General features: G+C 40.1%; 1 protein-coding gene across 1 annotated transcript in view; it reads left to right on the top strand.

Moving 5' to 3' along the window:
• Positions 1-15,007, top strand: part of LOC114054192 (microtubule cross-linking factor 1-like) — a 171,616-nt gene extending 156,609 nt beyond the window's left edge. Inside the window, exons 14-15 of the mRNA XM_027877355.1 lie at positions 101-1,661; positions 13,811-15,007. Coding sequence (XP_027733156.1) covers positions 101-1,661; positions 13,811-14,005 — 1,756 coding nt within the window. The 3' untranslated portion in view covers positions 14,006-15,007. The remainder of the gene's footprint in view (positions 1-100; positions 1,662-13,810) is intronic.
• Positions 15,008-21,453: the final 6,446 nt, after the last annotated feature.

The following is a 21,453-nucleotide window of genomic DNA, read 5'->3' as shown; positions in this document are numbered from 1 at the left end:
AAAAAGAATGACAAGGGTCCGCTTTCCTTTCACCGTGCCAGAACTGTATCTAGCAGGATGTGTGGCGGGTTTATGATCTCTTCTTTTCTGCTTTCCTCAGGGCAGTTTCAGTGTCCTCCATGTCTGAGTTCCAGCGCCTGATGGACATTTCTCCCTTCCTGCCAGAAAAGGCCATGCCTTCTGCCAACCACAAGGAGGACATCACTCCTCCCTTGTCCCCTGATGACCTGAAGTACATTGAGGAATTTAACAAGAACTGGGACTATACTCCACCCCAGAGCCACAGGAATGGGTTGGCCGAGAAGCCACCAGATTCCTGGGCAGAAAGGACCGAGGGGGGGAGGTCAGGGAACGATGTCCCCGGGTCATCGTGGTACCTTACCACAAGTGTCACCATGACCACCAACACCACGACCAGCCCAGAGCACTGCCAGAAGCAGCCTTTGAAGAGCCACGTCATTGCCGACAAAATGGGGGTGCATGTGTTTCATAGCCCACCAGCAGTCCGAAGGTTTGATAGTTCAGTGATGGCAGGCAACGAGGAGAAGAGCCAGGCAGACCCTGACTTGTTGCTCTCTGTGAACAAAGCCAAAGGGAGCATGGGGGAGGCAAAAGGCACCTCCCATGAGCATGCATTTGGCAGGTGGCCCTGTGAACACCCAGGGCACCACAGAGACAACTTGGAGGGTGGATTCCACTCCATGGAAGGCCCTGTTTGCACTGCCATGGGTTTTTCCTCCTCCTCCCTACATGGCCTTGAGATGTCCAAGAACATGAGTGATGACATGAAAGAGGTTGCCTTCTCTGTCAGGAATGCTATCCACTCTAGCCCCACAAAGCCCCAATTCAAGGATATGGCCTGTCAGACCAACGGATGCAAGACAAAAGGGACACAGACCACCCAGACCATGAATGTTGGCCTACAGACTGAAACCCTGCGTGGTGGAAGCATCACCAGCAGTCCCCACAAGTGTCTCACACCAAAGGCAGGAGGTGGTACCACTCCTGTGTCATCCCCCTCCAGGAACCTCCGGAGCCGGCAGGTAGCCCCTGCCATTGAGAAGGTGCAGGCCAAATTCGAACGCACATGCTGCTCCCCCAAGTATGGCTCACCTAAGCTACAGAGGAAGAGTCTCCCCAAAGCTGACCAGCCAAATAATCGGACCCTGCCAGGGACACCCCAAAAGGGCTATAGTGAATCTGCCTGGGCCCGCTCAACTACCACAAGGGAGAGCCCTGTGCATACAACCATCAATGATGGACTCTCCAGCCTGTTCAACATTATTGATCACACTCCGGTGGTACATGATCCCCTCCAGAAGGGAATCAGAGCCGGCAGCCGATCTCGCTCAGCTGAACCCCGCCCGGATCTGGGCCCGGGTCAGGAAACAGGCACAAGTTCCAGGGGAAGGTCACCTAGCCCCAGTGGGGCTGGCACCGAGACATCCAGAGAAGAAGGTGGGGAAGGTACACCTGTGAGACAGGACTTATCTGCTCCTCCCGGCCACACGCTGACTGAAAATACTGCCAGGATCCTGAACAAGAAACTCTGGGAGCATGCCTTAAAGGAAGAGAGGAGACAGGCTGCCTATAGCCCCCCAAGTCTTAATAGTGACAGCAACATGGGAGAAATGATCAAAGCTGAACCAGGGTCCATTGAGGTAATGAGCACCTTTCCCTCCCTTGGTTCGCTGTCTTTGTATCCTAAGCTCCTACCCTTTGGCTTTTTTTCTGCTAAAGGGTTGATATAGCTTGAGCTCTGGACTATACAAAGTCATTTGGATTTAAGAAGTTAAGGGGAACTGCAGAGTTGTGGGATGGGGAGGTGTCTGACTTAGGGAAGAGGGAATTGGGAGAAAGGTAAACCAGGAGCTATTTCAAGAGAAGTTGTCATATTGTTTCCTTCTGGGAGCCAATGAAAATATGGATTGGCCCAAGATGCCCTATCAGTCATATGCCAATGACACCTGCTTATTTTACTAAGGACTTTCATTTAGGGTCATCATATATCACTGTGTACATCAATATGGTAAACTAAGGTTCTTTTTTTTTTTTCCTGGCGGTAAATGTGTATATGAAAACTGACTCTGTTCTTTACACCACAGATTTGGGATTGACTCCTTTTGGTTAAGTTGTGAAGTTGCTGTCAATGTGTATACTAGAATATCAGATACTCTCTTCTTCTTTCTGAAGGAACCAAGATAAAAAGGCTTAGATTATAATCCTAACCCCATACTAACTATGCAACCTTGGACATGTTAATTAATCTCTCTAGGCCTCTGATTCTCTTATTAGTAATACAAAATGTCATTACAGAGAATGGTTATTGAATAAACCCCATTTATTCAAGCAAATCAGAGAAGGTGAACAGATTAGAATATACCAAAAAAAAAATACACAAAAATAAATGAGTTCTTCCACTAAGGTGTGAGATAAGATCTCACCTCAAACTAAGAGAGAGAGAACTATCTCACCCAGAGGAGGTCCATTCTCATCAGTCTCTAGAATTTCAAGCCAATTCAGGAAAATAAAGGGACTGGATTCCCACCAATGACCACTGTTTCAAAGTCTTTTTCTCTCTCCCCTGCCTCCTTGGAGTATCCCCTATCCATGTGTTTCTCCCAAACAGTGTATGGAACCAATTCATTCAGTCCCTTATGCAGGTAAGGTTCAGAATCCCGTCTGCCAATCAGGCGTCTTCTCTCCTTTCATATATGCAACAGTGCACAAAACCATTCTTGGCGTGGGATGTATTTACATGTCAACTTTGAAAAGAAATTTACTATCCCTGTTTCTGTAGCTAGAGGAATAAAACAGAACCTTATCATAGGATTGGTGTCAGCAAACAAAAATAAAACCTACCTTATAGTTTTGTTTTGTTTTGTTTTGTTTTCAGAGAATGAGTTGCTATATAACAATATGGACTGTAGTGATTTATAATAAGTGAATTAAAGGGTATATTGGGTTAACAGTATCTTGACCCTTTAGAACTAATTAAATGAATTTATTCCACATCTCTACCTTCTAAAGTCCTTCCCTTTCTTCAAGGGCCCTTTCAGTTGCCATGTACTCCATGAAGCCTTACCTGCTCCCCTGGCGAGTAGTGATTTTTTTTTTTTTTGCCCATTTCTCTTTTCTTTCTGTGTTTGGCTTCTCCTATGCACATGTCTCATTCTAACTTGTATCAGAATTGTGTACTTATATTATCCCACTATTAGAATGTAAGCTCCTTGAGGGCAGGGACTATGTCATTTTGCATTTTTGTATTCCTAGTGCCTTTCACACAGTAGGCACTTAATAAATGTAGAAGAAATAAGTAAATTAATATTTTGTATACTTGGCATCCTAGGGCAATTCTACTGTGACAGCTGACCACTGGACTTTGAAACATCCCACACGTAGTAGCATTTATGCCATCCTTCTTCCTTCTTGTTCTAGGTTGGGTGGCTACCTCAGATATCATGGTAGGCAGAGGGGAAAACATTTTCCTAGGACTACCAGGTTCCCTTCTTACCAAGTGCCACAGCTAATTTTTCCCATTGAAGCACTGTTATAAATAATGGTTGGGTTTCTAGGATAATCTAGAAAGTATACCTTTGGGCTAGGCCCTGGATTAAGTTAAGTTGAATAACTTAATTGTGATTTCATCTGCACTGTTTTATGGGAAAATGCATCTTGAATTCTAAACAATTAACTAAGCAGTGAATTTGGGTGTGGTGGGTAATCTTTAAAGCTGAGGTTTGCTTATATAACCAAATGGAAGCTAGTGTAAGGTGCTTCCTGGTCGTATTTGACTTCATTTCACAGGGATCTGTGAACTCTCAATCACCATTCTCAAGTACATAAGATCCAGATGTAAACCAATAGTTTTCTGAATCCATGAAACATTTATGACCTGCTGTCATTAAAGATGGTCCGTTGACATTCTTGATCACCTGCTCCCTACTTAGGCCTCTAGTGCTAATTTGCCATTTGCATTGGTAAGCAAATGGGTTGGAAAAAAAATTCTAAGAACTATAGATGGAAAAAATATATGGCTAGCTGGAAAACCAGATCCACACTTTGGCTTACTGGTTAATCCTTAACAAGTATCTCTTACTATTTGCTCATTCTAGCTGTTAAAAAAAAAAAACCACCTCAATATTCCATTCAATTAATCTCTTCCTCTCTTGTTAGTTTAATAATTCCATTATTTTTACCACTATGCCCTCTCTTCATTCTATTTACCCCTTACAAATGGTGAGTCTCTCACATCCGTCCACCCATTCCTTTTCTGGTCTCCTCAGACAATTGACTTTTTTCTCAGTAATAGGGTTTGAAGGTGAGATCCCCAGAGTAGTTTGCCAAGGGATTTCCATTATCTTTTCATGAGCCGCTCACAGCCCTAGAAAGTCTGACCACTCTGGAGTAGCACTGCTCTTCTCCTTAGTAGATCTTTGTGGCATTTCTCTTTTCCAGTTTCTACCTATTTGTCTAATGTCTGTTGTGAATAGTTTTCCCTTGTATTTATGATGTTTCTCAAGTTATGTGGTTTGAACCTATGCTTTCATTGCTCTAGGGAACTTCCTACAGCTTAATGTCCTACAGCTTCAAGCCTTAGAAGTTTACCCAGGGCACTGAGAGGTTAGGGGACTTGTCTAGGGTCACACAGTTTGCACATGTCAGAGGCTGGTCTTGAACCCAGGACTTTCTGATTTCAAGGCTAGCTCTCTAACCACAATGCCACCTTGCCCCCCAAAACTTTACCTGATGTGCCGTGAGCATTCTATTGCCACATTCTCCCACTTACACTCACTCAAGTCATCAATGATATTTTTACCATGTCCAAAACAACATATTAGTGCTCTTCTGAATTTGGAAATATGACAGGCATGTCGCACTTCCGCTCACATTTCTACGTCTCTTCTTTGTTTCTGTTAATGCTGGAATTTTCAGTACCATCTAAGCCAGTAATTAGCAAGTTCATGAACTGGTTATCTATTTCTTCCTTCCCCTGGCAATATGAAAGATCCTAAATAAAGAGTGACCTACTAATGAGCCCCCTTGAAGCCTTCATGTAGCCCTGTACTACCAAACACGGGTTCGTGAAGCACCACCCTTTTGCCTCCGTTAGCCTCGCCAGTCCCATTAGTTTTACAAGTAAATGAGTCAAGGTGCTTTCCTAGGTGGAGGCCTTCCTTGTTCATCATCCTGGCAAGAAGGCTGCCTTGGCCCTCAGAAGCTCTGACAGGGAAGAATGGGCTCCAGCAAAGACCACCACATTGAAAAGACTTTGGCTATGGGTCTACAGCAGATTGTATATCTCTCATTAAAGGAATAATACAGCTAAATTTAGAGAGGCACCACAGTAGAACGTCAATTACTTGGTAATAAAAATCACTTATGAAATCATGGAGGAGTGGAGAAACAGTCTCTGAGTCAGGAAGGCCTGAGTTCAAGAACTGTTTCTGACACATATTAGTTGTGTGACCCTGGGCCAACCTCTCACTGTTCCAGGCCACACTCTTAAGTTGCAGAACAGTTGTTAATCTAGGTTGGTAAAATCTTTGCTAAAAGTTCCATCTATGAATGAAATCACAGAAGCAAACCGCTCTTATTCCTCCCCCCAAAAAAGGGCATAGAAAAATAATTAGTCAATCAACAAGTATTTATGCACTAACTATGAGCCAGGCATTCTGCTAGGGATAGAAAGAAAGATGAAAACTCCTATCCTCAAGAGGCAGCTAGATGGCTCAGTGGATAGAATGCTGGGCCTGGAGTCAGGAGGACCTGAATTCATATATGGCCTCAGACATTCACTAGCTATGTGACTCTGGGCAAGCCACTTAACCTCTGCTTGCTTCAATCTACTAGCGAAGGGAACAGCAAACCACTCCAGTATTTCTGCCAAGAAAGCCCAATATAGGGTCACAAAGAGTCGAACACAACTAAACAACAAAAATCCTCAGGTGTTACCTCATGGGATAAACAACATGCAAATAACTATGTATGTACAAGATATGTATATACAAGATATACACTATGTTAAATGGAGGTAAACAGCATTAGTGAAGGGTCACAATGGTGAAATCATAGATCCCAAAAGTATACATTGTGAAGTTAAAAATATACTTTGTATATCTTCATCTTCAGTTTGTAATTCTGAAACTCATAAATAGCTTGAAGGGAACTTTGATAAAAGATGTGTTTTTAATTTTCTTCTTCCCGTTTACTGCTACCTTTAAATTTTCTCCAATTTTAGTCAATGTACCATATTTAACTCTTTTTCCACATTTACATACATATATGCATACACAGACATGCTTATACTCATAAAACAGCTTTTCCTGGAAGATCTTTGAAATTCTACTTTGCATTCTAGGTATTTTGCTTTCTCAGATGAAACATCTGATATCCCTTCATCATAAGCTCTTTTAGGTTATTTTACAAGTCTGAAATTTTTAAGTATCTAGCTCAACTACTACATTCTATTAATTATTTCAATCCCTAAAATTTACTTCTTTTAGAAAGGATTAGGATTTGGAATTTTGAAAGTCATACTTTTCTGTCTCTCACAACACATCTAGTCTACCTCAAGACTTGTTGACTTTTCACTCTTTGGCATTTCTCCGGACTCCATGCTTAGCAATGCCTGGCACGTGGTAGACACTTAATAAATTGACTAACACTTTGTATATTTTTATACATGATGTAATTCCAATAGTTATAATTCTAGTATGTGTCTTAATCACCTTGTGTTCAGATGCCTTCAGGAACTTCATCTCAGAGTTCCCTTCCTCCGTTTAGTCTTTTCACTTGTCCAAACAATCATACGTGTCAACAAGAATCTCCTTCTCCAACCCAAACTATGCTCCAGACCAGTACAATATCTAAATTCTCTGCCACAGTCCTCTTCACCCTCCAAAGCTTTAGTGCACCAGTTCTCACAAAGAAAAGAAAGGCATTATCTATAATGCTTTAAGGTTTACAAAGTGCTTTCCTCCCAACAAACCTGCAAAGTAGGCCATTATTTCCATTTTACAAATCTCAGAGGGAGTAAGGTTGGCCACAGTCACACAACTAGGAGCCAGAATTTGATGTCACATTCAAGGCCATGCTCTTTACTTCTGCTACTGCATACTGACATATGGGAACAGCAGGCCACAGGAAGGTGTCAGTTTTTTAAGTCATAGGTTTTGAGAGGAAAAAGGAGAAGAGGAGGATAAAAGTCTTGTGAACCAGTAAAAATGCCTCAGATTGATTCTGGCCTAAGGATAAACAACTAGGAAACACTAATTTAGTGTTTACTGTTACTCCCTTGCTTAAAACAGTACTCACTGGGTCACAACCAAGATCTCGATGATCAGGATTCTACCCCAGTTCGCCATCACCTCCATAGCTAATTTCTCTTCTCCATTAAATGCCCAGTTCCTCCATCCTCTCTACTCTAGCCAAGCAGTCCTTCCCTCCCACCCGTTCTAGGGTTAATTATTACTCAGTTATTTCCAAACCTGTTTAGGCAAACTATATGACTTTCAAAGTATGTGGAGAGAAATGGATACACTATAGGACATGCCCAGAAAATGTTTCAGAAAATCAGAACATGCTATGCAGAGGTGAGAAATGAGAGTTGGTCTCTCCTTCCTCAGTCAAATGAAGAACTCAGTGAAAATAATATTCAGGTAGCGCAAGGACATTTTGTACCAGAAATAAGTTTCTGTATCAGAGGGACAGGTGACTTTAAATGAAAGCTTTTATTTAAGATGTTGATAATGAACATAGCTATTCAATATTATAGTTAAAGAATCATTCAATGTTACTCATACACTTGATTATATTAGGATATTGACTCTGTCTTCTTGGTTGGCTGCAATAATTTTTGTGAAATGTTGAATTTGTGAGTTACTTAACTTGCCTTCAGTACATTTTTTTAAAATGTGTGTGTATACTTGGACATTTAAATTCACTTACAGTCATGGATATAAAAATTTTACTATATCGTAGCTCTCAAATACTACTTTTTCCATCTCTTGGCAGAGCACATTGCAATAAAGTTGGTTACTCAAGGATGTATATTTATTTGTGCCACTTCCCATTACTGATAAAAAAAAAATTGGAATTGTGAAAACAAATTCCCCCAGAAAGTAAAGGAAGAAAGAAGTCCCTGGCTCTGGTACTAGCTCACTGTGAGTGACCTTGGGTGAGTCACTTAACTTCCCTGGACCTGAGTTTCCCCATCTGTACAATGAGGGAGTTAGATTTAAGTGATATCTAAACCCTGTGATTCCATTTCATTGGTTTAGGATATCCCTCACAATGTCCAGCTTCTCTATATAGCCTTTTCTCTACTGTTCACCATAATTACTGCAACCCCAACCTCTGCTTATCACTTAGCTTATTCTCCAGAAACAACTCTCCTAGACTAGCCCACAGCCTCTCAGAATCATTCAAGAGGTTCCTGCCTCTTTAGCAGAAAGATCACTTTCCCCCAGTATCCTTCACTGCCTTTCTTTTTGCCCACTTTCTTGTACATCAGGAAATAAACTGACTGCTCTATTCTCCCTCCCTCCCAGGATATAACCATTCTCTGTGCATTAGTCCCTAATCCCTTTCCCCGTCTCCACCCCACCTACCACACATACACTCCCCAGGTCTCTCAGAACTAAAACATTCTTCTTTGTTAAATCTACTATTAGACAGAATCAGAAAAAAAAAAGTGTGGATCTGCTATTTCATCCCTTTAGAGAAGGCTGCACAAATATAGATTGTTTTGGAGTTTCTATTCTTAGGGGCAACTGAGAGGTTAAATGACTTACCCAGAGTCACACAGCCAGCGTATATCAGAGGGAGAATTTGAAGCCAGGCCTTCTGGCCTCTGAGGCCCAGTTTCTACCCACTGAATAATAGTGCCTCTCCTTCGGGGAAATAATTAATAAAATATGACTGTCTTTGTAAGGCTTTTCCTGGGACATAAATCCTCCACAAAGGTAAATACATATTGTGCAAAGGACAAATATTGCTGATTAAGTGTTCTTAGGTGACAAATGATGCCTTCTGAATGTTCTCCATCAGCCCCATCTCCGGGGCCCAGGTCTCCTAGGTAAGTGCTGGTTTTTGTCAGTTCCGCAGCCATGGAGGCTATATTCATGTGTGAATGTCCTGCCTCCCCCAGAAATCTGGGGGAATATGTTCAAGGGCTTTGCGCTCAAGCATTAACTTGGCTGTGCCTGCAGTTGTTGCTTCGTGGTTGGGAATGAAACAGCAAATAAATTTTAGGAAATAAACCTGTGCTTTGGGTTATCCACAGAATACCAAGTTTCTCAATAAACCTGCAACGAGAGGAATAAAAGGGCTTAAGGAGTGAGTCACACCATTGAGGTGTATAGAAAATGTTTTTATCATGGCTAAGCTGGTGCCCTTTGAGTTTCTTTTTAAAAAGAAAAGAAAAGAAAAGAAAAGTCTCTGTATTTCTTCCTTTCCAACTGTTTCCAGCCAATGGAATTGATTGGTCTCCTTCTCCACAGCGTGGCATGATGTTGGCAGTCCAGCACCTGCATGGAGCATTGATTGGCACCCCTTCTTCCTTTTCTCTTAGAGCTTTGCTTGATCTCTATGTCCCAACTCAGTTATTTCGTTTTCTAGCTTGATTTGGTGCATTAGGACTTTTCGAGGAGTACATTTTCCTACCTTCATCCATATTGACGTACCAGCTCAGGCTCTTACTCCAACATAATCAGAGCAACTTCCAAATGAATTCACTCCCCCTCAGTGCCAGTACCAATTGTACCTAACCCTCTTAGTTCATTGAAGTACTCTCTGCACTTTCTGCCACAAACATATCCACCAAATGCTAACTCAGACATTCAGATCTACAGAAGTGAGTCTTGTTCTAGGTACAAAGGATTCTTGCTCTTGGTACTGGGGAACCAGAGTGACACTGTCGTATATCCTGGTATGTCTTTTAGGGAGAGAACAGTCCATCTCTGTTGCTGAGCTCACTGTCTAGTTCCTCTTACCTCCCACTGACCCCTGTGGCACCTGTTTCAGTAGTCAAGGAGGAAACGGTGAGAAGCCGAAGCACAAAGATTTTATCCTCTGAAGGTCAAATTCTCAGGTTGGCCTGCCACCCAGCCCCTCTCACAGGTCTCAATGGAAAAGAGCAAAACAAAATCTTTAGCATGGACAGTCAGGGTATCCTGATCTTTGTGACTAAAGTAAGACAGGCAGCACAATTGTTTTCTTGTTTCTTATAGCTTGGGAACCACAGGCCACATCACTCAGATTTCCTCATCTTTGTTCACCAGAAAAGAGTTTGAAATGTTAAATACAGAGAAAGTGGAGAAGTGGCTTAAAGCTAGATAGGAATCTCTGCTGTGCTGTTTCTCCATAATAGATTTTATTTTTTTAGTCATTGCTTCTCAGCTCGGAAATGATGAGAGATGATGGCCCTGATTATCTGTCTGCTTTTGATATAAATGTGTCCAGTTTTGTCAGGGGCTTGACATTTTTACCCAGTTTGCTTCCCACAGGGGATGGCTGGGAGAGTCATCCACAGCCATCCTTCTTGTTGACTATAAAATCTTTACTCTGTTTTCTCTTTAAAAATTCATTTCCAACCTTTTTGCTTTTCTTTTTTTTTCTTTCTTCTGTCTGTTCTGTCCAGAACCAAACTGTCTTACTAACAACCCCCTGGGGACTCTAACCTTGCCTGCCTCACTGCTGTAAGTGATTTCTACCTTGTTTTCCAAAACTGTCTGAAGTTATCATTTTGCATAACTATTGGTTGGTATTTGTACCCTCAAAAACAAAACAAGAATACTTAAAAGATAACAGTTACTTTCTGTACTAGTTAGCCTTCCCCAGCACAACCCAATTGTTATGTGAAGGTCAGTATGTGGAATAAACCCTGTGAGCCTCAGTCCACTCCCTAGCACTTAATGGGAAGAAATTGATTTTCACTTAGGTTGGGTCAAGATTGATCCCACCTCAGTGCCTAGGAGAGAGGCATTTTGTAGCCATTACAATAAAAAGAGTTAGCTACCTACAGGGCTAGACTGCTTCACAGTTATGAAGAGGTATTGACTTTGTAGGGGGCCTCTTTTTTCTATGACAAACAGTTCTCGCCCAAAATTCTCCATCCAAGCTTCTCACGGAAGACTTATTTTTCCACAAAGTCCAGACCTGCTTGCCAGTTACAGTCTGCTCAACAGAAACAGTGATGTAATCTATTAACTGTCACCAAAAAATAATGAGATTTATTTTTTTAAAAGAAAAGATATTAGAATATATACATCCAAATGCACATTGATCTTTATCTTGATAAAAATCTCTTATTCCAGTCAAGCTGCCAATGCTTGAAATATTTTTGAGCTCTTCCTCCAAAACTGCTTTTAGAGGCAGCTTATAGCTCACACAAGAAAATCCGTCTCCAAATTTATAATCATACTGTTTTTTTTCCTGACCAAAAACATCAGCACACAGCTTAATCAATAATTTTACTCAGCAGATGAATCTGAGTTACCTTTGGCTTTTTCTAAAAACCAAGTCCATCCTCAAAGACAAAATATGGCATCACTGAGCATATTCAACATAATGGCATGAGTTCTGAAGGCTATTCAGCAAGTAATAAGACAATGAAATAAAAGCATGGCCTCACAAGGTGAATCCTTTGAAGGTGATAGCTCTCTTGAGTGGATATAGAGGTCCTCACATGTATGTTACAATATAGGCCATGGAATTTTGTAGTGACACCTCATGCAGAACCTTTCTTTACTGTTAGAACTGGCAAGTATGTTGATGACATCAATTTATCTTGAGTAGAGTTTTGTAGCAGACAAAATGTTTGAACAAAAACCCTTTTTCCTAGTCAGCGTGAGAGCTAGAGGGGAAAGTGGTGGAGTAGAAAGAGTAAGAGAGAGAAGTTATGGTAATTTCAATCAAGGAAACAAAACTATAGAAGCCATTATAAAACTTCACAAAATCCTATTAAAATATAAGAGGCCAGAATACAAATTAACACAAAATCAATACTTCCTCTCAGCTGGTTGTGCCTGTTACAGGTATCACAGCACATATGGCCTTCTGTCAGACAGGTCCAAAACAGAGGTATTTTTCACAAAGCATATTTTCCCTTATAGTCAATGAACTGGGGTGAAATAAGGACGTGGAGCCAGTACTCCTAGTGTTTACTTGTGTCTCAGCAGCCTTATTGATACAGTACCAATGAGGCCATAGGCATTGCTAACTTTAGGCTTCCTCCTATAACATGTAGCACTGACCACTTGGAAGGGCACATCTAAAAATACTCTTGAATGTCAGTGGTCATTTGTAAATTCATTCTGCTTACTACACAGAAAGGGAGAGACATTACCCTTAGTCTCTTGTTCTCTCATGCCCACTCAAACAGTTCAAAAGTCTCCTTCAGCTACACTCTGTCTCAATAGCTGCCACTGACTCTTACTTGCTCCTCCAATGCCATCCATCTTTGCTTCCTGCTTCACGCCATCCAGACATCATATTGCAATGTCTTTTGCTACTGCTCAAACCAGATTTCTCTCTTATCATCCTGTTTTCTTCATGTTTCATGTCACTTGTATTAAATCTCTGTATGGTTAATTGACTGCCTGAGTGCTCATCAGTCCTCTGGTTTTATCATTGCTCTTTCTTTGCATAACACAGTTTATGCTTTCTGCCATCTTGTTTGCCATCTCAACTTTTGGTCATTTAACTGATTTTAGGACATAACATATACACAGTCATCAACTTTCCTCATCACTGCTGTATATATCTTCAAATGCCATCAAATTTCCATTTATAGCTTCCTCATTTTATCAGATAAAAACTAAATTTGGCAACTCAACATTTTTTTAAATTGGATACCAGTGAACCCTTTAAATTTTGCTATTCAGGGCATTGTGCAATATTTCAGTATATGTTGCACATAACCATTTTTGGTATAGGTATAGGATGCCTGGAATGGAAAATCACAGTTGGCTTTGCCTCTAATTTTTCTGATGCTGCTACAATGAATCAATATTGAGGAAAACTAGACCCAAATTATGATTTCTCTCTATAGATAGAATTTTTTTAGAACATAATTTTTTCTATAGCATTAGATAGTATTTTTTTCAACTTTATAGGTCTTTGTTGAGCCTATTGTCTTTCAATTTTGAATACATAGCAGTTTGTGGCCAGGTTTGTTTTCCTGTACATCTCATTGCTAATGCATTTGGAAGAAGTCACTAATCTCAGGCTTTATCTCTATGTAGACATCAATGCAGACTGTGGCATGGCTTAACTAGTCATTTTGGACATTCTTGCTATAATTGCATAGATCATTATTAAGAAGTACAAAATAATTGGATCAGCTGAACATACATTTGACTAATTTAATCGTCTGGCAAAAGCCACAAATTCTGCTCTCCATGTCCTATTTATAGTCCAGCCCATCTGTGAAGCATTTCTATAATGACTCTCTTTTTACATGAATTTTCTATACACAAGATTGGCCGCTTTTCTTCATGCTTTAGTGTCTGCGAGTTAATGTATGCATTGATAATTTTCATTCAACAGTATTGAACTTAGGTTACTTTCTCAGAAGCAAAGGAATGGTTAATTATCAAAAGTAATAATTAAAAATTGCCCACTTCTGCTCATTTCCTCCAAATATTCTCTAGCTTTAATTTGGCATTTGAACATAGAAGACTTGCATTATTTGTTTATAGTGTGCTCCACCATTTTAGTAAGTCTTCACTTTGGCTTCATTTGAGCATATAACCACAGCAACATGATCAATGTTAGTAACTCTCTTTTTCTTATCTTGGCTGTGAAGGAACTACCTTGTTCTGCGTTAGCTCCACCCCTAGAATCCTGCTTCTCCCGGCCCGAGAGACCAGCAAAACGTCGTCCTCCTTCCCGTTGGGCCCCACATTCCCCCATTGCCTCGCAGTCTCAGTCAACCGGAGACCTGATATCTTTGGAGGAACATGGCGGACAGGAACCAGCAGCGGAGAAGCCAAAAAAATGATGCAAGTTGGCGTGAATTATCACTGAATAATTCACTGTATTTTGCATTACCATACCATCATCATGACCCAATCCCTGTCCGTAAGGAGAGATGTAGTTTTTCCAAGGTCAAAGAATGTTTAAAAACAAATAAACAAAAACAACACAGCTGCTGAATGTTCAACCTGTGAAACAGAAATGTTTCTAGAATGAAACAGTTAATGTGCCTGTAATAACTTAATTTTTTTCATAGCTCAAAAAACTATTTTTGTCTCCATCTTTTCTACACACAGTATATTAAACAAAAGGTTAATAAGATATAAATTTAAAGAGTAAGAATTTTAAAAATGTACATTTTAAGAGATTCTGAATGCGCTCGCTCCCCAAATACTGACTGCCTTTTCGTTCAATTTGCACTGTTCCATTTTGGTTTGGTTTATTTCCATGTTGACTTAGGGTGTTTTAAGTTAATTTTGTTCTATTTTGATGTCAGTGTTATTTTTTTAAAGGAAGATTCTTGAAATGTTTAAGATTATATGAAACATTAAATTTTATGTAGTAAAAAAAGCAATTTAGCTGACTAGAATGGTATTCAATAGACTGGAGGGAATACAGGTCAAACAAACACACAAATAAAAAGTCACAAAGAAGGCCTCTGAAAGGCTTATGATGTTAGCTATATAATCCACACGCCATGCTTGACCTGCATGCCTTTGGGTTCCAAGCTCTTGCGTGCATGTACATACTGCTACTGTACTCTGACCATCGCCTAAATGTGAGCCAATATGTTTAACTGTCGTATTGTTGTGAATTTCCCTGTACTGTACTTTTACTGTTGGTACTATTGCATTGAAGCAACAAATACAACACATTTTTAAATCGTTGTTAAAAGTTCAGCTAGCAATGTACGGTGTTTACTGAGAACTTCCTTGCTTGGAGAATATATTAAGAAAAGACATGAGAATACCAAACTGTAAGAGATGGTTGTATCATTGTATAAGACTGTGGTGAAATAAAAATAAAATCCTTGGTATTTAAAAAAAATGGTAGAATGGCCTAGTTTTTTCTCCTCTTCCGTGTCTTCCATCCTTTTTTTGGTAACTCTGTCAAATGAGTTTGTTCGATGAAGATCTAGGTACTGTGTCTAAAAAGAATGAATTGGGTAGAATAGAGTATATAGTAGCCTGGTATGCATACTCTACATGGATCTTGTTACAATCTAACTCTTATTTGTATATAAGAGGTTTACCTGGCTAGAGACTTGGTTTTAGCCATACCAGAGATTAAACATAAAGAGAAAAAATAGATGTTATTTGAGACTCTTGGGGTTAAAAAAATGCTAACTCCTCTATTTATAGGACATCCTTAGCTAGGAGGCTCATTCAGGTCAGGAAGTGAAAAATCTTAAGCAAACTGATATTGTTGCTAAAGTTGTTGAGCTCAAATCCACATTTCTGAATGGGGGAGCAGGTGGATGTTAAGGGAAGAGTTACTTTAAATCACCATTCAGTCAAGTGGTTGGATCCTTTTGGAGACCCTGAATTTGTACACTATACTGCACAAACCACCAGTGCATTGGATAGAAGAATGCATTGATAGGGTGTGTCCTATGGAACTAATCATGTTTTTATCATAAAAGGTAGGCTTAGGTCCAATAGACAAGACAGAAGGGAGTCTCCACCTATATCATAAACATACCCTTTTCTGTGGTTGAATAATCATCTTTGGTCTCGAGGATCCTAGAGGATGGAGCAGGATCCAGAGAGATGAAGGGAAACTTTTCTAGCTAGAGCTTTGATGGTAACTAGAAAAGAAACCAAGAGATTTATTCACCTTGAAATGATCTCAAATGACAACAGAGTATGAAGAAGAGGAGGTCATTGAGTGAGCTGCTAACACAAGGGCATATGTCCTGAAAAAAGAGGTAACAAAACACAAGCACCACCAGACCTATAACTACTATCAATTCAATCAACAAACATTCACAAAGCACCCACTGTGTGCCAGGCATTATGTAAAGTGGGGGAGACGGGGAATAGAAACAATCATTTTTTTTTCTTTCAAAAAGCCTACCTTTTATTGAGTGAAACAAAGGGTACCAATGGAAATGTAGGGTGTGTTGCCCATATAGGTTATACATGCCCCATGGGTTTGTCTAAATGTGGCTCACAGGAAAGCTCTGATAGATAAATCTGGAATTTTTCTCATCCCTCTCTAAGAAAGACTTGGAATCCTACCTGAAGGGGTATAGGAGAAAGGACAATAAGTGGCCACATTCTTCTGGAAACTAGACTAGAATTACATTTATTTGCTCTCCAAATTATTGCTAGTCAAGGGAATTAGTTTTTTAGGTTCACACTATCCCTTAAAGGGGAAGGGATAACCCAAGCTTATATCTGCAGACTTTACTCCTTGCCAAACACACACACACACAAATATATTTTTAAAAATCACAAAGAGTAAATAGTGAGTAAATTAATTTATTCAAGCAGATATAGCAAATAAAATCAGAGAGCTTATGCCAGAAAATACACGGAGTGAATGAGCTCTTTACATTGGAATGAGTTGAGATTTCACTCAACCAAAACTCAGGGATGTGTTGAGGTGTTGACTCTCCCTTACATGTCTCTCCATGGAGACTATCTGGAACCACTTGTGTCCTCTCTTGAAACAGGAATGAGGAAAAATGTCTCTCCTCTCCAAACTTCTCAGGCCAACTTTACTCTAGAGGTATGCAGCCATTCTTTCCACGAATGAGAAGAGTCATATGCCAGTATTCCAGGCTTAAATTTTGGGAAAAATAAGTAAATACAAAACAAATAAAAAGTAATTTCTTGGACTGGACTAACAACTTGGGGCACCAGAAATAGAGCATTACCAAAACAATATGTTTGTGTGTGAGATGAGGAAGGTCATTACTGACCTAGGGGAAACACAAAAATTAAGGGAAGATCAAAACCAAATGTCAAAATCTCCAGTGTTCACATAACAATAATCATTTTTTTAATGAAGATAAACCAATGGACTAGATAGCACTAGGAATCAGTGGACATCAATTCTATCTTCAGCCTTGCCAGAAACTTAAAAATCACAAGTGCTAGGCCCATAATTCTACTTTATAAAATGGAAATTAAGGCTATAAAAGACAAGCCTAAGCAAAGTCAAATATTGAATCAGTGAACTCCACTAATTTACTATGCCTTAAGTGAAGGGATCATGTTATACATGTCTCTTTCTATTGAGAACACCACCATCTTCTCAGCCGCTCAATTTCAGCATCTCAGAGCCATCCTGAGCTCTTCATTCTCCCTTAGCACCACATCAAAGTAGTTGCCTTGAGAACAGGGACTTGACCCCAGAATATGCTTTACAACAATCCTCCACTCTCCATTACTCCCAAACTAATCCAGGTCTCTCATCATCTTTCACAGAGATCATGACTATGGCCTCTTGCTTGTCCTCTGCCACAAGTCTCTCCCCTCTCCGATATAGTCTTTAAACAGCTGCTATATGTCACTATCCCATTCAAAAACTCTTAACATCTTCCTATTGCCTACAGAACAAAATACGAACTCCCTGGTCTGATATTTAAAGCTGATGACAATCTTCCTCTTACCTTCTGGCCTTATTATACATTATAACCCTAAGTAGTACAGAGGAAGCTGATGATTCAATGAATAGAGTGCCAGGCGTAGAGTCAGGAAGACTCAAGTTCAGCCTCAGACACTCATTAGCTGTGTGACCCTGGGCAAGTCATTTATTCTCCATCTGTCTCAGTTTTCTCAAATGTAAAATGGGAGGAATAATGGCACCTACCTCATAGGGTTGTTGTAAGGATCAAATGAGAAATCTATAAAGAGCCCTTAACACATAGTTGGTACTAAATAAATGCTTTTTGGCTTCTTCTAACCCAATTAATAGAGCAAAGGACCTAAAGTCAGTTACACTTGAGTTTGAATTCTGCCTTGGACATTCTCTAGCTGTGTGACTTCATGAAAGTCACCTAATTTCTTTCAGCCACAGTTTCCTCATGTGTGAAACAGGGATAAAAACAGTGGTGGTTCAGCAGATAGAGAACCGGGCCTGGATTTAGGAAGACCTGAGTTCAAATCCAGCCTTAAACACTTACTAGCTGTGTGACCCTGGGCAAGTCACTTCCTCTGTTTGACTCAGTTTCTTCATCTGTAAAATGAGCTAGAGAAGGAAATGGAAAACCACTCCAGTATCTCTGCCAAGAAAACCCCAAATGGAGTCACGAAGAGTCAGACACGACTGAACAACAACAATAACAACTTCACATAGTTATAAAGATAAAATATGGCATTATTTGTTAAGTGCTTTGCAAACCTTGAAGTGCTATATAACTCTAACAATGATGATAAGGATGATGAAATACCATGTGGCCTAGCCAACTTGGCCTTCTTATTGTTTTTCACATAGAGTATTCCATATCCTGTCCCTATACTTTTTCTCAGTCTCTTCCCCTTGGAATGTTCTCCCTCTTTACCTCTGTCTCTTAGATACCTAACTGCCTTGTATCCTCTACATGAGGCCTCTCCTGATCCTCCATCTGCTAGTATCCCCCTCTAAATTTCCCTTGTATTTATATTGTATATATTCTCTATATATTTACATGTTTTGAGACAACATAAGCTCTTTAAGGGCAGGGGACTAGGTCCCTAGTACCTAGCACAGTGCCTGGTACATAGTATGCTCGCTGACTAAGTATGTGTCTACTACATTCCCAGAACTATCTGTTATGGGGGACATAAAAGGAGCTCAGTTAGGTCCCCATTCGTGTGAATAATGAGTCTCCTGAAGTAGTTGTATGTATTTTAACTCACACTATTTGAACTTGTAATTATGTAAAATATGGTAATATGGGTTCCCGACCAATAGAAATAATTCAATTCAGATTCAAATAATGAAACTACCTTGGAGATTCATTATCCAAATTCATCAGGACCTAGGTTTAACAATTAGGGGCTAACCTTCTTGATATTGTCATTATCCTTGGTTCAAATCCCAGCCCCATCACTTATCTGACAGACCTTAGTCACTCAACCTCACTGAGGCTCAGTTTCCTCATCTGAATAATAAGGGGAGTGGACTACATGGTCCCTAAGGTCTTTTTCAGATCTAGAACTTGATCTTATGACATCATAAAAAGAAGGGTGAGGTCAGTTGGGGCTGGAGGAGTTGTCCAGAGCTTGATGGAAGAAGATGGGTTTCAGGTAAGCAGGAAGGTATTGCATAGAGTAGGTAACAGCAGGAGTTACGGCAAAAGAGAAGTAAAACTGACTATGATGTGTCTAGGGAACAGTAATTACAAGATAATCGGGTCGTTTGATCTTAGATTTAGAAATAGTAGGGTCCCCAGAGGCCATCTAGTGCAGGGATTCTTAACTTTCTTTGTATCATAGATCCCTTCTCATAATAATGCTTTTAAGTGCATAAAATAAAATACACAGGATTATAAAGAAAACGAATTATGTTGAAATATAGTTATCAAAACATTATTAAATTTAAAAAAAAAGTTTACAGGCTCCAAGTTAAGAAGCCCTGATCTAATCAAACTCCCACCCCATTTTACAAATGAAGAAACCAAGTGACTTGCCCAAGGTCATGGAGGTAGGAAGCATCCAAGGCAGAAAATGAACACAGGTCCTCTGTGAAGCCAATGCTCTTTCCGCTTCACCATGCTGCTTCCATAATGGAGCAGATTAGGGATTCCTGTTGGAGGACTCATGGGAAATAAGATTGGAGAATTGTAATGGGGTCAGACCATTGGGATACTTTGAAAGTCAATTAGAGTTCAATCCCATTAACTTGGTATCCTAACAACAACAATAATAGCCAGCATTTAGATAGTGCCTGCCATGTACCAGGCTCTGTACTAAATGCTTGAGTTATCTCATTTGATTTTTACAACAACCTTGTGAGGTAGGTGCTATTATTATTATTCCCATTTTACTGTTGAGGAAACTGAGGCAAAAAGAGATTAAGTGACTTATCCAAGGTTACACAGTTTGTGTCAGAAGCCAGATCTTCCTGAATCTAGGCCCAGTGCTCTATCCATTGTGCCACCTTGCTCCTTCTGTGTCTTGGTAGCTGTGTGTGTGTGTGTGTGTGTGTGTGAGCATGCACATTTGTGTGGATTGTTGGATGGATGGATGGATGAACGGATAGATGGAAGGATTTAGACTACCCAGATCAGACTGTAGAATCTGTCCAATAATACAAAAGTCAAAACAATGAACTATGTGACACAGTGAATGGATTGTTGGAGTCAAGATCTAAGCTCAGATCCTATCTCAGACACTGCTGTGTGACCTTGGGCAAATCACTTGGCCTCTCTCAACCTCAGTTTCCTCAACTATAAAATGGAACTAATAATAGTACCCCCCTCACAGAGTTGTTATCAAGATCAAAGTGAGATACATATATGTAAAGTACTAAATAAATGCTAGCTTTATGGTTACTTTTATTTTCCACCCTCTCCAAATGACTGCTGAGTAAGGCAGATCTCTGAAAGGAGCAGCAGTGTATGAAGGGAATGCCCAAGAGCTGTCAGTCTTTCATCCCTTGAAGCTATTATTAAGTTTTGAGTATTGCCTTTGACGTTAGAAAAAACAGGAACAAGTTCCTGAAACAAAAGTCAACATTTTTCTCAAGGTTTGTGGCCAGACCCTGCCAAGTAGGTCACATTGTGTCCAAACGGCTCAAGATGGTTTTCCTCCTGTAAACTACAATAAATCTAGGGTGTGAGCAGTCACACGCCACTCTCTCCTCTCTCTCTCTCTCTCTCCCTGTGCAAGGGTAGCAGGCTGTATTAAGTGTGCCAGGAATATGCAGTGATACATGAAAGAGAAAAGGGAGCCTTGTGATTAGGAAACATTAAGTGGGCTTTTGATGAGCTATATAGAGTACATAGAAAGAAGATATTATAGGGTGAGTGGAAAACTAATAAATCAGTTTACTTGGCTAACCAAAAAGGGCACTGGTCTTTATTAACTCTTCAAGGTGTACTAATGGGCTCTTCTGAAGCTATTTTAAGATAGAAATCTTAGTCATTTTCTTCTTTGGGAAATCATGCCCTTTTCTCTTTAGCCTTTGAGTAACTCATGCCTTGGACATGGCATGGCACAGGACCTGAATTCACCACTCACTTCTGACAGCCTGTGTGACCTTGGGCAAGTTACTTACTTTCCTTGAACCTCAGTTTCCTCATCTGTAAAATGAGAGGGTTGGACTAGATGTCCTTTGAAGTCTTTTCTAGCTTTAAATCCATGATTATATGACTAGAGTAGCAATAAACAGAGTCTAAGAGTCTGTGGCCTGGAGGCCACAGGTTCCCCACTCCTGGTCTAGATGATTGATGACTTCTAAGAATCAGTGTCCACAAACATCTTGTCTGGGCCAGAAAGCAATTAACTACACTGTGACCCAACAGCTCTTTTTAAAGACCTG

The sequence above is a fragment of the Vombatus ursinus genome, unplaced genomic scaffold (assembly GCF_900497805.2).
Source record: "Vombatus ursinus unplaced genomic scaffold, bare-nosed wombat genome assembly UNPS02014812.1, whole genome shotgun sequence".
NCBI lineage: Eukaryota > Metazoa > Chordata > Mammalia > Diprotodontia > Vombatidae > Vombatus > Vombatus ursinus.
Note: the sequence above shows the minus strand (reverse complement) of the source record. Positions and strands in the feature narration are given on the sequence as shown.